This window comes from Hippoglossus stenolepis, chromosome 24 (assembly GCF_022539355.2).
Source record: "Hippoglossus stenolepis isolate QCI-W04-F060 chromosome 24, HSTE1.2, whole genome shotgun sequence".
NCBI lineage: Eukaryota > Metazoa > Chordata > Actinopteri > Pleuronectiformes > Pleuronectidae > Hippoglossus > Hippoglossus stenolepis.
The window spans coordinates 1472580-1488631 of record NC_061506.1 but is presented as its reverse complement, the minus strand read 5'-3'; the positions used below and the strand labels follow the sequence as shown (position 1 = coordinate 1488631).

Here is a 16052-nt window from a genome sequence, read left to right as displayed (position 1 = left end):
GAAAGGCCATTAGTGCTCAGCTAAGCTCCCCAAGTTAAATTTAGCGTTGGCTCCAGCAGCAGTTAATCAATAGTAAAATATGTCCTCTCTGCGGAGGGGATGGATTTGGTCGCTGCGCAGAATTAATATCACACATGTTGTGTTTAGTTGTAACAGGAACATCTGCACAAGTCCACACAAAAAGAGCCGGCTGCACAAGAATCCTACATCTGCCATATCATCAACTTAAACGTGTGACTTTTCCACCGGCAGCCAAAAAAAACCCCCGTCTAAGGTAAAACGTCTGTCTCCGAAAGACCATTAGCAACATGATCCCATAATGATTACGGCTGCTGCACAAAGGGGAACCTTCTTCGTGAAAGCCCCGTGTCAGGGGAAATATTTACAGGCCACATCAGACGTGAGGTAAAGCTGCCTAAGTCTGTGTTGTCATCGCTCAGACCTCCGCTAATGACAGGGCACTGAAATAATCCTCCGCACACATGGAGGAATGCGGAGAATGCGGCGTGCTTGTTGTCATGTGAAATGTGAGGGTATTTAAAGCGGAGATTTAAAGCGTGACTCATGTATGCAACGCGGCGTGTTATATCTTCAGCCGGGCATTATTTCTGACGGCTTTACGGCGTAAGTGAAAGCCACAGCGTTCCCAGAAGACCCAGGTGCTCACGTGCAGACTGCGGAGAGAGAAAACAGGATTTACTGACCTGAGACTTTATCGGAGGCGTATATCTCCGGAGCAGTTCTCTCACAACTGCAGAGCAGCAACAACTCCTTCCAGAGGTTCAAATGTCCTGAGAGCAGAAGGCTCATAAGGAGTGTGTTATCACCTCTGAAGTATATTAAATCACATGAGGTTTGAAGAAGAAATGCACTTACAGAGGAAACCGGGCGATTATGTTTTGTTTTAATCCATATTATGACGTAAGATTCTTCATATTTCTTTGTGTCTTTGTGTTTGCTTTCTGTCTCTTTATCTGGATGTGGAGTAGGTGAATCCAGTTTCAGTTGTTTATCTGCAGCTGAGACTCTGGTTATTTCACAATGTTCTCACTGAAAGCCAACATTGATTTTTGCTGTTTGGACGAGCGGAGGATAAACGAGTGTTAACCCTGCAGGAACCTGCTCCGTGACCGCAGGTTCTCAGTAATGTTTATCTGGCCATGTTTACTCATGCGTGTGAGGGCGTTTGATGAGGGAAGAGCCTCCCCGCCTTGTGCACGGCTTGAATCCCACATCCAGTCGCCTCCCACTGCTCCTGTGCCTTTATGAAAATTTAAAATGTGAGCGCCTTCCCCCCAACGCTTTGGCAAAGAGGAAAAAAAAAAGCACTTGCAAACACGCGCACAGACGCACAAACCTAATGCAATCTGTTGAAGATTAATGGTTTTCAGGAATTAAACATCAGATGTATTTTTCATCTCGCCAGCTCGCTCTGCTCTTTAAACACATTCTTAAAGATTAAAGGGATGGAATCACATCCCGCTCCTTACATCGCTCTTTTTGGGGTTTAAAGACTAAATAAATAAACCGAAAGCGAGATAAGACTGTGACCCAGTCGCCCACGAGGTCAGCGTGAATTCCTTGAAGTCCTCGCCGCGCTGAGCTCCCGACGCTACCTTGATGTGGTCGCACATCAGACGCGAGGAGATTAGACACCTTGTCGAGGTCTGCAGCTCCCGCAGTGCACCCTGGGAGTTAAGACCCTGCCAAAGACAAGGTCACAACCTCTCCCCCCTCTCTCTCTCTCTCTCTCTCCCTGCATCCCAACCCGCCACACCAACTGATGACATGCCAGCCCGGTCTCCGGTGACTGTAAAACCAACGGCGAGCCCTGAGCTGCAGGTTTGATGGAAAGAAGCGCTCCCATGACGGGCTACTGCGAGCCAAAGGTTATGCCAACAGAATGTAAGATTTCTGGCTGTGTGTATTTTTACGGTGCACTAGAGGGTGAGTTATGACAGTGTCTTTGCAAGGTGTGGGAGACACTCCACATCTGATACGCCTGTTAGTCTTGGCCTCCAGCCAGAGATACCGCCGCGCTCGCTGCCAAGTGCTCCCGCCATCCGATACGCCAGCGTTTATCTGAACATCATCAGCGGAGATGTAAACACAGCAAATTTAATCAGCATCAATGAAAACTCATATAATTCATAATGACCGAGATCCGATCGCGGTGACGTACTGAAACCTGCCTCTGCCTCGGTTAAATTCATTAGTCTTATCAGCTCATCTTGAGCCTCTGTGCTGATGAGCCTTCATTCAGAGGTTGTTACTCGTACCCTCAGTGACCCGGCGTCCTGATAACAGCTCGCCACATCGGCCTCTCATATCCGCAGAGCCTGATAACTCCTCTGATAACCCGCAGCTTCTATCAAGAGAGGGCAGCGGCTCCGGTTAATGTGTGTTATTCTCCATGTGGGGGGAAAAGCTACTGGGATCAGTGCAGATGATTTAGTGTCACGACCCTTGATTTGTTTTATCGTGTAGAACAGGACGACTGTTTCCTGTATGATTTGATGATTTGATGAATCTGGAGAGGATATTGTTTGTGTCTCGATTAGACAGAATGAAGATTTAGATGTGGAGCGTGCAGGGAGGAGATCAGGATCCATACGCTCTGTGACAAACAGGGAATTCTCTGTGTCCAGCTGAGATCGGCTACTTTACTGTTAACCGTGGAAACTGGACAATTCGTTAATTTAGAAGGAGAAAAGCAGATCAATACAAATAACATCTACTCTCCTTTTTTTGCGAACAAACAATAAAAACTACTGTACTCTCATGTGCTTGATAAATGATCCACTGCAACATCTATCATCGATTCCTCTTGAAGAATATTAAAAACAATCAAATCAAGCTCTCACTCCGTCGCAGTTAATGGAGCTTCACTCAACAAATGGTGCTGAACCGGAGCTTGGCACTATACTGCCTAATTGTGCCTGAAACCTCAATGACTGTAAAGTTGTGGAGCCGCGCACAGTGGCCTCATTGAGCCGAGGACATCGGGGCAACAAATGGGTCCAGTGAGCAGGAGATTCTTCATCGGCCTGCCTGCCCCAGATGGAGGAGTGTCGGGGAATATGGATTACCTGCGATACAAAAGGGAGCCTGTTCATCCTCTCTGCTGAGTTTCAGCAGTTTGGGTTATCTGATGTTCCTCCTCCAGCAGCACCTACGGCCCGGGCCCAGCCCAAACATCAACACTCTGCCACCGTCAAGAATCCAAATCCCCACAGATTATCTTTCCAAACATTAAGATACGTCCAGCGCTGCCTCCAGTGCGCTCCGGGTTCCACAGAGCGGGCCATTCATGCCTGTTGGGAACAGTGGCCGAGCTGTTTCGATGTGTAAATCTCACAGGGGGAGAGTTTGAAAAACGCAGCGGAGGAATGAAATCCATCGGACCCGACATCGCTATTTGATCACTTCCACAGAGCGACCTGTGTGGACGAGCCGCCGAGGGCATCGCGGGCCCGAGCGAGTGTGTGCAAGCGTGTGCATTTCTGAGTTTGTGTGTTTTTACTGAAGCCTCGATTCAAGACAAGTCATGTTCCTTCAAATCCCTCGGCAGCGCACATGCGGGTGACGGAAGATTACGTTTCAAAATGAAAGCAGCACAATGAACAGAGGAAAGTGCGGAGAGCTTTTGTCGTCATGTCGTCCATCGTTATTTACAGAAGCCGTTTCATTGGACAAGATTTGGAAGAAATAAAGAGTAAAATTTCCCTTTTCTGCAGATTTCATCACATCCACTTGTTAATCTTTTCTTCAGGAACCGATACTTCGAGTTAAAAAGAGGAATTTTCCGTCTTGTCTGACACAAAATCAGCCGTCGCATCTTTTTCGTTACGCGTTGCATAAAACATCACAGCCTCTTGTCAGGGTTCTGAGTGAGTGTGACTGGATTGTGTCAGCGCTGCATGTGGAGCTTCCAGATCTGGAGAACTCCAACATCACAGAAATCCATAAGAAATTAAAATCTGAATGTGCTTGACTGATGTCTGGAAACTCTCTAAACTGTTAGGGACATCTATATTGTATTTCTCCCAGTGTAAAACTGTTGTACGACTTTGGCTGCCTCTTTCATCCTCTTTGTTTTGTTGCCGTGTCTCTTTACACTCGGTCCTCAGCTGTTTGATGTCATCGCTCCCCCCCCCCGCCTCGCTCTCGTCTCTCTAACCTCTCCGAGTCTCCGACACCAGCCTCTCTATTTCCCCTCCACTTCTGTCATCGCCAATCTCCGTCCCGATGCAAATGCACCTGGCTGAATATTGGCCCCCCGATGATAATAAAACCCAGCAACCTCCAGGCTTGTAAACCCTGGGCACAGGCGCGCTGCAGACTTCTGCCCCCTGTGCGCTAACTGTTTCCTCGATTCCCGTCCTGTCTGGAAACATCGGGACCAGCGTGGACACACTGTGTGTTTGTTTTTGTTTCATAACGTCCCGCATTCCTCCAGCGCTCCTCCCTGATGGGTGTTTTTAGGGATTTAAAAACTGGGAGTAAAAACAGACGTAGGAAATGGAAAAATAAATGTTTGTGTGCATGGGAAATAAAACATAATTTAATGTGTTACAAGCACAGCATTAGTATTTGTCATTTGGAGCCAGAGTCTGTGCAGAAGTGATCGTGTAGTGGAGCCGATACACAACCACGACTGTACTGACGTTGGAGGTTTGATATATTTCTAAAAGTTCGACTTTAATCCCAAAACTTCCAAGTTTATTCTCAACATTTCCACTTTATTGTCGATATGCAAAATGAATAAATATGTTCCTCTGCTCATTGTTTTCTAAAACCTGATCCTAATACTCTTCTACAGCCTCTGCAGGTCGACTTCATACTCCCATCTACCAAAGCTCTACCGACTATCAGAGTTAATCATCGTATCCCTCTTCCCTCCAGCTTCCAACATCATCTCCCTTCAACTGTGCAGCAGGATTTACAGCAGCTATTTTTAATTATGCATAACACATAAATAAAATCTGCAGCAGCCCGTCAGTGTTGTCAGTGATTTAACACCAGCGACACTCGGCGCTGCAGGAAAGTGAACAGAGACAAAGAGAAGGAGGCGGCGAGGGGAACTCTCTGCAGAGTGACAGAGGAAGGGGCAGATCAGAGCAGAGGCCTGATGCTAAACAGATGTCGGTCGGTTCACGAGGGGAAGTCGGGCTTCTGTTTATGCAGGCTTTGACAGACAGGCGCCACACCTAACCGGGCCGCGCTGCAGCCGAGAGCGCAGAGGGTCGATCGAGTGAAGGCGGCGGCTGCGTTCCTTCATGGAAACTTTGTCACGTTCTGGATTGAGCGAAAAGCCCACACGAGGATCCCGAGCTCTGCGGCTCTGCAGCATCTCTCACCTCTTCTCATTACGCTCGGTTCCAGCTCCGTCTTCTGGCTCGTCAAGGAGAGACATTTATGTCCTCACCAAAATAAATTAAAAGATACCTGACGACCCACGGAGAAGGATTTATCTCTTCTGCTCAAGTTCAGCTGAGTTGACAAGAGGCGGTAACATCCCAGGTCACAAATCACGAACCACAAACACCGCGGCAACAGCCTCATGACCTGAAAGTGTGTGTTTTCAACCAGATATTTCTTGCCCTGGGACACTTTGTCAGATTCCCTTGACATTTCATGTGCATTAGCTCGAGGCCTCAGGTTTATCACCGCTTCCCTCCGTTTAATCCACAGTCTGATTTATTGACAGCGCGCTGAAGTCAGCCGAACCAGGTGCCGGGCAGATGTCGAGCAGGCAAAGCGTCGCATTCCTGCTCGAGGAAAGCATCAATGTCAGCTTCTGACTTTCTCTTCATTCGTCGTCTTCCTATCTCGCGGCGGGGAAAAGCGATTTCCCCCTGCAGGCATGCGAGGAAGCATAGCCGGGGATATGGTAATGTGACAAGTGGACGCGGTTTGTTTGTGTGGCTGTCATCCCCGAGCCCACCTGTGCCACTCATGCTTATCAGACGTGCATTTCCAATATAACCCGACAGTGACGGAGCGCAGATCAAGATACAGTGATTTCTTTTTTTTTCAAAGGGGGGGGGGACGGTGCAGCCGCAGAATAATAATGAGAAATGTGAAAAGAGATGGGTTGTGGTGACTTTTGACCTCCACTGCAGGACTCGGTGGCGATGATTCTTCTCGTGGTCATGAATTATTTCTGTGGCGATGCGGAGCGGCTGATCACCATGTTTTTTAGCAGGCAGACTGCGGGGGTGGCGGCAGCAGCAGCCTCGGGGTCCAGGAAACCGGCTTGTGGCCAAAGGGTTGCCTGTTTGAATCTGAAGGCCAACGAGGAGAGAAGTGCACGTGGGAAGTGAACGCACAATAAAACATGTTTCCCTAAACCGATAAGTGGCCCTGAGTTGTAGTAGCCTGCATTAAGACGTGGGCGGTGTAAATCTAGGTAACCCCCCCCCAGCCCTGAGGCTCCGCTGTAAATAAGGATGTCCCTGCTGAACTTCCATTCATAAATAAAACATGCTGCTTTGTTTGGTCTGACAAACAGAAAAACATATTTTGCTTTTAACCTGCTCAGGTTCGGTGAGAAAATGATCTTGATGAGATTCAAGTGTTCAGGGTGAAACCACACAATCATTTCACCTATTGTCAACATGAATAACCTGAATATCACTTCACAATGTTTGTGTGAGCCTGGCCTGATTGTCCACGCTCTAGTTCAGATGCAGCCCCGAGGCCCTTTCTCACCGTTCAAACTGCACTTTTTAAAAAAGATTGAATCTTTTCTTGCAGCCTTTATTTGCAATCTGTGTTTTCAGTTTCCACGTTAGGTTGGTGATTCCGGCTCGGAGAGATCATCTGCACCCTCTGTTTCGCAGGTTGACGGGAACAAAGCCCTCTCAGAGCAGCACTAGAGCAGCAATAGAGTCCAATAATTCAACAGCATAAAATATTTAAATGGTCCATCATCAGGCTCTGAAAGCCGCTGCCGCTGCCGCTGCCCATTTACAGTCAGAGCTCATCCAGGTTGGGGAGGAATTCCAGTTTGACCACACACTGTATTTACACAGTTAATAGCACTAAATCCTCGTTATCATCTCAAGTGGAGGCTTATTTTTAACAGCCATATTTGTTTTATTTCTTCCAAATGGGAGCTGAGGGAAGAATTCGAGCTCTGTTTCTCATTAGGCCTCTCAGACAGGGTGACATCAGCGGACTTTAATACTCTCGTCCCCGGGACTGGAACACGGTGGATTTCTCCCCGTGTGAAACCGAGCGTCAGAGGTCCATCTGATAAATAAATCAAATCCATCGCTACGATAACTGAGCGTCCGAGCAGGAACCTGAACTCAGATATTATTTATTTTCACATCCTGAGACGCTTCAACACTGTTTCAGATATTTTGGGATCAGAATGTGATAGTTCCGCTACTGTGGGAAAATGTCGCAGTGCAAGGACCTGAATTTCCTTTGGTTAGGCCAGCGATTTGCTCTTACAATAACAACACTGTTCTATCATTATTATTTGTTGATACAGCTAACCCTCTTTATCTGGGGCAGCCCCTGCACCCCCCGCTCAATGCTCTCACATTCTCCGAACCCTCTGGAAGCCATTTCTCAAGCGGCGGCCTCAAACGGGCTGATTGAAGCGAGGTAGCGGCTTCATTCTGCCGGGGTTACAATAGCTCGTCCATCAGATGCCCTCCACCCCTGAAAGCATTACCTTCAGCATGAGCTGTTTACCATGGCTTACACAGGACACGCTAGAGCGTTCCACATTGTTCCCCTTGTGGGTCACAAGTTGCTCTCTGGCCACGCTGGGTGTATTATTTATGGAGGTGAACACACGAGACAATCACTCCATGCAGGGAGAAAATAATTAGATGTGGATGTTTGGTTTGAATTAAAGGGTTATATATGTAAAATTAAAGTTTCCTGCTGAATATTGGAGATAAACTCTGTGTTTTTAATAACTTGTGAGTCTTTTTAACTGATCCACAGTTCAGCTTCACTCTTCAACTTGCTGCAGCTGATTGAAGCTGTGACTCTCACAGGAGATCGAAACCCACTCACCAGGGTTGCATAGAGCAGACGTTCAGGGTGAGGACTCATTCTCCCATGTTCACACTCACTCAACCATCACACTCACTTTAATCAGGCTGCTGGTTTAAGGTGGAAAAGTTGCATAGTGTTGCTTTAATGTCAGAGGTCGATGCCTGATCACTGCAGAGCTGAGGGCGACGAAGAGCTTTCACCATCAGCTCATTTCAGCATCCTCTCAGAGCACTTGCTGCACATAAGAGGTCCATTTACAGTGAAATGAATCCTGAGACCATTCAAATGCTTTCCAGGTTCCCGTGCACACACACACACACACACACACACACACACACACAGACACACACACACACTGGAGTCAAGCCGTGCCAGCAGTAGGGGGATGTGGGTCAGGGGAGAAAGGCTTAATAATGCACTAATTCAGCTGGTTCGCCTGCACCCCCCCCTCAATGCCCCGGCTCCAGCGAGACAGAGGAAGGGTGGAGAAGACAGAAAATTCCTCCCAAATAAAGCTTCTGCTTGTGTGAGAGCGAATCGAGAGGCAGGGATGTGTTGCAATATTTAACAAAGAGCAAATACACGCCGCTTTGTGGAGCCGTTTCCTGTAAAATGAAGATAATCCCCAAAGAAATGAATCTAATGAAATAATCACAGGAGTCCTGTTTGCTCTGCATAATTTCCTGTGTGGAAAACCATTGGCTGCCCCAGCTGTTGTGCCAGATGGAGGCAGGGCCGCTGGCTGCCGCGGCTCCTTACAATAGACCCTGAGTGACCGCCGTGACCACACACAAATGCACTGACCACTTGACACCGCACACAATTAGCCCCGAGGGTCAAACGCGTCCCGAGCAAAGTATCCCTCATTCAACGCCGCTCACCTGAGGCTCAGTGCGCCTCATAAAACCCCAATCACCGCTCTGATGTCTGGCGGGCGGAGAGAGAGGATCCCGGAAAATCATTGAGCGCCACAAGCACATCACCATAAAGTTGAGTTATGGACTTGTGAAAGGCACACAGCTCATATTCTCTCTTCAGAAAGCGACTGAGACTCAATAATGTGAATGGCTCCAGCTCGCCGGATGACTCACACGGACAAATGTTACTACATGCAGATGATATTGATTCCTTTCATGGATCTCACAGAGAGCATGTCTTTTAATGACCGAGAGCCCCGCATCAAAATGACGTCATCTCAGGGATCAATGACTGAGATTAAAGGCTGGAATAACACTGTAAAAGATGCGTATTAAAATCCTAAACACGACACTGGACGTTTGCGTGCTTTTCCCTTTTGAGCCGCATGAGATGCATGCACGTTTTATATCATTGTTTTCAAGACGTGACCTATTAAATACTTCCTGACTCGCTGAAATATTCATGGGAAAAGCAACATGCATCATGGGATGCTTGTTTGTTTTGCGCTCTTAGTCTGCAAAAAAGTCTTTACAGGTACTTTATAGAATTTAATTGACGAAAAACATATAATGAAGATAAGAACGAAGAGGATTCAGACCCAGACGTGTTCCGGCTGAGGGAGAAGCTGTGAATACGACTTCACCAACGACAGACAAAAATAATCAAATCATTTCTATTTAAACTTGTTGCAAAATGAATCCTGGATTCCTCAGGAGACCGACATTTGAAGACAATCTCCTCCTGATACATCTTCCTGTCTGAAGGATGAAAGCAGCCGACTTCTCGCAGCGTATAATTGGATCCACAGAAACGGCCTCTTCATAACGCTGCGCCATCAAACAGCTCCTGCATGAATTTCCTTCTAATCATTGTAATGGCTCCGCTTTGCATCTCATATTGATACTTGGCCTTTGAGATAATGTGATGACAGCGGCTGGGTTTAAAAAGCCCTGAGATAACGGTTCAAATTGCTTTGAGAAGGAAGCACGGTGGATTTCTAACCAGTAGCGTGAGGAGAGAACTGGATTTACTGGAAATCAGCTCAGCCCACCTATCGGCCCTGACAGCACCTGACTCCTCAAATATTCGGCGTGAAGGTCACTGCCTGCTGACGGCGAGGGCTGTGGTCGAAGGTGTAGCCGGCAGGCGGGTGCGGCGAGCCACACTGAACTCAACTCCCTCTTCCCTCTCGCCAACTTTTCGCAGAGCGGAGACAAGGCTAGCATCAGCCACAAACGCTTCCGACAGAGCGCATTAGCCACGTCAGGCAAAATCAGGTTCCCTGCAAACAACGCCTCATTATCATGCGACGCACTGCAGCAGTTTGAGGCAAGGCAGAGCTCCCTGCTTCTGTTGCATCCGCTCTGTCGCTGTGTTTGCATACGAGCCGGTTCCAGGGCAGGAGACACACTTCAGAGAACGGCTGGTGCTATGAAAATAACCTCTGGACGTTTCCTTTAAAACAAGTCAGAGAGAATTACAAACAGGCTCCACGTGAAAACCACCATCTGAAAGACGGGGGGGAAGTGTTAAACACAAGTTCAACCGCTTGTGAAAGTGGGTTAATCTGCACTAACTGGCACTGAGTGAGTAAAACTGGCCGGATGGTGCATTGTGGGAGGGAGAACAGTAGCTGCAGCTCCCACCCTGTGACACATCACACAGCCTGGCAGGTGATCTTTTGTTCGGCAGCGAGACGATGATGAAACATGCTCGCACGGACTCCTGCTGTGTCTGCAACCGAGAGCGCCAGAGAGGAGCAGACAGCAAACAGGTGAACGGGAGTTTAAAAGAAAAAGACAAATGAAAGACAGCGGCTGCAGGTTTTTAAAACACAGTCGACACACAGCAGCACTGTTGTGTTGTGCGGTTGTGCTGCTGTGAGCTGACAGACTTCCCTTTACAGCTGGAGAGACCAGCACAGAGGGAGGGAGCAGTCGCCAGAGGACGGCCGGTCAGGGCCGGGGCCACTGCAGGGACACAACCAGCTGGAGCACCTGCCGTTCACACACACACACACACATGCAAACACACACTGATGATGATGCAAACAGGCGCACACGTATGTAGCACATGTATTTGCGTACACATGAGCAAACACTGATAGTGTGTTAAAGACCACACGGATGAACTATACATAAGAAGGGTATGTGTGTAGCACGCAGATAGTTCACATGCACGTACTGGAGATCTGACGATGACGTGGAAAATAGACCGTTGAGTTACTTTCATGATCATGTGCCTCTATCACAGGGTCTGTTATTCAACGGGAGGATGAGGAGCTGCTGCCGAGTAAAGGCCTTGACGTCAGTAGTGTGTCAGTGGTTCAGCTCCAGGCAGTTCAAAGGTATCTGTGCAGTTTGTTGTGCGACGCTCGGCCTCTTCTGGAGGTGATACGATCAGGGGCGTTACAACAGGAACGGCAAACAACGGGCCCAGAAAACAGCAGATCCACAGCAAGGATCATAGTTTGGTTTGGATGAACACTACAACATGTTCTGTGTTGTAGTGTTGTTTTAGTGGATTTTGTGGTTCGTCGCAATTAATCAAGTTGTATTGTCTTGTGTATTGTTCATGTAATATTGAGTAATAAAGGAGGAAAAGGTTTCTCGTAAATGACTCACGCTACCGAAACTCATCGACTCTTCCAAATAAATTAGGCAACAGCATTTTTCACGACATTTGGCTTCCTGTGACAAGTCACGGTATTGATTCATCAGATAATCATGTATCTGTGCGTGTGTGCGTTTGTGTTTGTGCCAGAAACAACAACCTGACATATTCCCATAGATTTACGAGCAGCAGAACAGGGATGAGCTTTGTGAAAGACGGACGAACCAGATCATTCACCTGCTCTTCATTAGATCCAGTGATTAGCCCATTGTGTCCGTGTCGCTATGTGTCAGCCGTCTGTGTGTTCGTCAGCGTCTTTCTCATTAGTGGAAAAACCACACACGCCAAAACCAACACCGCGCTCCAGACAACTTTTTCCACCATCAACCTGACCTTGATATCAGTACGCTTGTGTGTCTGTTTTGTGCGGTATAGCCGTTGTTGTGGTGGCGTCGGTGGAGGGAGGGTAATGTATGCAAAGCTCTGAAGCTGAATTTCGGCTGTTGAAAGCCAATAAGGCGCTATCAAAATGAGGGCAGAGTTAATTAATCATCTCTGCTTCCTTTTCACAGCCCTCCCGCGACTGTCCCGGGGGCTCGTGAGAGTGTGTTCTTCGGTGTGTGTGTGCGTGAGAGACAGACAGAGAAGCAGGAGGGTGGTGCAGGTTGCAGCTGGGGGATATTAGCATAAAGTAATGTGAGCCAGCAGACTGCTGAGCTCCTGTAAGCCCGGGTGCAAACCTCTCAGGGAAAAACAGGAAACCAACTGACACCTGCTTCATTCACTGACCACGGAGAGAGAGAGACAGGAGGGTAGACACAACAACAACTACAGTATCCTTATTATTAAACCATCAGTGTTCTCATGCAGTATATAATGTATTTTAATGAGCAGACAAGAGCAATGTGCAGGAAGTGACAAACTACCACCCACAGCTTTAAAGTCTCCAATCAGCCAAACCCCAAACTGAGGGACGAAGCCGGAGAAAACCCACGCAGACATAGGTGCAAACACAGGAAGAACCCTGGCTGAAACGGGATTCAAACCATTAACAATACACCACACCATCCTTCAAGGCCCCACCGTCCCCTTAGACACGATTAAGCTGCACCAAATTGCACACGCAGTAAACACGCCTGATTTTCTTCATCAAGATCCATGAATTATTCCCTGGGAAATTAGGGAAAATGTCAAAAGAACATCCCTATAAAAATTTCCTGGATCCGCCCCCAGACTTTAATTAGTTTTTCTTTGGCTCTTGTCTCATCCTTCCACCAAGTTTCATGGAAATCTGTTCAGTGGCTTTTTGCGTAATCCTGCTGACACACATACAAACAGACGGGTGGAAACATAACCTCGTGGTGGTGGGAGTGAAAGACTGAAACATGTGAAACCACCTGTGTGCTTTTCTTAAGAAGATATTTGCAGACACGAGCAGAGACCTTGGCTCTTTATTTTATTTTTCATATTTTACTATGGCCGTCGGGAGGTTGAGAAGGCCTTTGTTTTGGCAGCGCTTGCCCGGCCGACTGAGGGCCGATAAAGAAAAAGCACTCCTGGACTCTGAAGGTGCTTCTCATGCCAAGCAGAACACAAAACGTCCACTTTCGCTTGTGGCTCCAGTGCACGCACCTCTTTCATTCAGCTCGCACTGAACAGCAATGTTTACAGGGAAGAGACTCGTTGTTTGAACTGAAGCTTTGGGAGCTGCCAGAGTTACAGGAATATGATGGACAGAGGAGAACATCCCCCATAATGCTCGGGGAAAAAGAAGTAAAGATGTGTTTTTGCTGCGCAGAAGTCTTTCAGGCTGGAAAAAGGCTCAGTGGGTCAGTGTGTGAGTGTGTGTGTGTGTGTGTGTGTGAGGTTTGGGGTTGTTCGGGGGGGATTTCTTAACCGAGCACGGGGACTGATCTGGGCACGAGGAGGAGCGAGGGAGTGAAATAGGATGGAAAAATGCAATCATGCATCCCGGGCCTCTCCAGCTCCTCGTTGTGTGTTTCTCCCTCCTCCTCCTCCTCCTCCTCCTCCTCGACGAGCCATTAGTCACTATCCGGCTCCTGTTAATGTAATTAGATAAAGGATATATGGAGTCTCGGAGCTCGGCGGAGACATTTGTCTGCATAATTGTGTCCGTGCGGTGGCCGAGGCAGAGAACCCCTGGATCTCCCCGAAACACCTCCGGCTCCATAATTCAGAAGAAGAGGGAGAGAAGCATGAAGATAGAGATGAAAAAGGGGGGAAATCATCGCTGAAATATTCCATTTTCCTTTTTTTTTTATCTTGTGATATGTCTCCAGAGGAGAACAAATCACTTTCTGTCTTAAACTCTCGCGCCAACAAATAAAAACTAACCCAAAAACCAGAAGAGAAGTCGTGGATCAAACGCTGGCGCTCCAAAGCGTGCACAAACCTATGGGATATTTTTAGATCTGGCTGTTGCCACATGTTCCAATGTTTTCACCTCCCCCCCAGTCATAAAGCACATACTGTACATCATGGAAGTCCTATAATAATAAGTCAAATCTCACAATCAAACTCAAGCATTGTGGGTAAATTCGCAGACGACAGGCAGGTCCCCAGATTCTGATCGGAAACATGAAACAAGCTCAAATCTCGCATGTAATTAGTTGCAGTCGCAGCTTGTCGGCTACTGACCTACATATGGAACACGGTAGGATCGCGCACACACACACACACACACACACACACACACACAAACTAACATTCCTATACACGTGAGAGGCATTGACATGTTCGGTGACAGCTCCAAAAGCAGAGCCGGGCCTCTGAAAAACCATTATTTACCCTGTAGATTTGTTTTTTGACAACGAAATGTGAAAAAACTGTGAAAAATGCACAAGGTGATGTATTAAATTTCAAATTCAACAAACTACTGTATATTTTAGAAGCTGGTGGCTGCAAACAAATAATATAAAAGCATGAGATAAGTATGAAAACACATTGCATATTCCACATAACCACAGATATAGAGATGCATGCAACTAAAAAGTGCAAACGCTGCAAACACACAATTGGTTCCTCACTTTCCCTTCCACATCCACCACCTGCACCTCTAACCCTGGGCAGTTCCTGTCTCCAGTCTGGGGCACAGGCGACGCACTGGTGGTGGATTTGGGGCGGACTGGAGGGCAGGATGTTAGCCTGATTACCGCCCAGTCAGACCCACTTCCAGCTCCACGCAGCCTGTCCCAGATACCTCCTCCACAGATGCAGGGCAGGAAGGTGCGGACCCAGACTCACCGCCAGCAGCTCCAGCAGGGGAAGGTTTCGAATCCTCCCGCACACGACGCCGTGGTCCACGAACTGGCTCATCCTGCGTCCCACTCTTCCTCCTCTGTTTGCCTTCCTCTTCTTCCGCTTCGTTCCCCACTTCTGCCCTAACCGCCTTGCTGCGTCTCAGCTGCTGCCTGCCACTGTGTGCATGTGTGTGTGTTTCCACTTGGCTTTGTTGTGTGTGTGTGTGTGTGTTGGTGTGATGATGCAGCAGGCAGCCGTGCAGCCTCGTCTGAATTCTCCTCTCTGCTCCGCCAGGCCACCTCAGCTCTTGTCAATATTTAAACAGCGAGTCAAGTCAGATTAAATCACCTGGGCATGACCACTTTTCGGTTTCCCGCTCAGCGGAGTGTGTGTTTGTGTGTGTTATTATTGTTTTTCTGTGTTTGTGTGTGAGGTTTGTATTTGTGCATCAGTGCAAAGACATAAAACATTAACAAGACAGAAGAGGGAGACGATTCAGGCTCCACGTTATCCGCTTGAAACTCACACTGAGTCGCATCTGCACAGTCCTCCTCACTATCACTGTCACTGTCACTACTGCTGCTGCTGCTGCTGTCGCTCACACAGTCAGACTTCCACAGCGATGTAAAGAAAAGACTTGGCAGCAGGAAGTGTGCGTGCGTGTTCGTGCAGCAGAATCAAAACTCCTTGACATTTGCCTCGGGAGTATTTTTCTGTCTCATGGTGAGCGCAGCGAGTCAGGTCGAAGTCAAGCACGCTCTGCGACTCGGGCAGGAAAAGAGAGGCATCTCCAAGCAGCTGCTCTGTGCTGCTCTATACATGATTTGATGACGGATAGAAGAGGGACCAGGCGTTTCCATACATCTCAGTTTTAGGCGCTCGTGTTACTTTCGACAATTTCCTGACAGCAGAACAGCTAGTGAATGGTGCAGAGAAGAAAAAGATCATGTGAAGAAACTCAAGTGCTGTTCCCAAGCTAATGAATCAGAGCTCACCACCGACTGCAAACACACACATCTTGAGGGAGACGCAGAGAATGAGCTGTGAACCTCAGATTGCACGTTGTGTTGCGTTCACATTGGTGCGGTCCAGGACGCTGCACAATAGATAATGACAGTTCTCGGCTTCAGGATGGAAAAACCAGGCGAAGCAGCTCTTGGAGACGCTGTCACATTTCTGCTTAAAATATCCACTGAAATCAATTTTTGTTTATTTTTTGTCGACGTGGATTGTTTCGC

At 47.8% G+C, this 16052-nt stretch overlaps 1 protein-coding gene across 5 annotated transcripts in view; it reads right to left on the bottom strand.

Moving 5' to 3' along the window:
- LOC118103438 (nck-associated protein 5) overlaps positions 1–16052 on the bottom strand; it is a 106183-nt gene that overhangs the window by 73865 nt on the left and 16266 nt on the right. Inside the window, exon 2 of one of the 5 annotated variants that reach the window (XM_035150395.2) lies at positions 705–791. The exons of 2 other annotated variants lie outside the window; for them this stretch is intronic. Coding sequence is in view for 2 of the 3 variants with exons in the window: in XM_035150405.2 (XP_035006296.2) it covers positions 14818–14889 (72 nt within the window). In the remaining variant the exon portion in view is untranslated. Of the gene's footprint in view, positions 1–704; positions 792–14817; positions 15033–16052 lie in introns of those variants that run through there. 2 more of the 5 variants (XM_035150405.2, XM_035150391.2) reach the window with 2 other exon arrangements.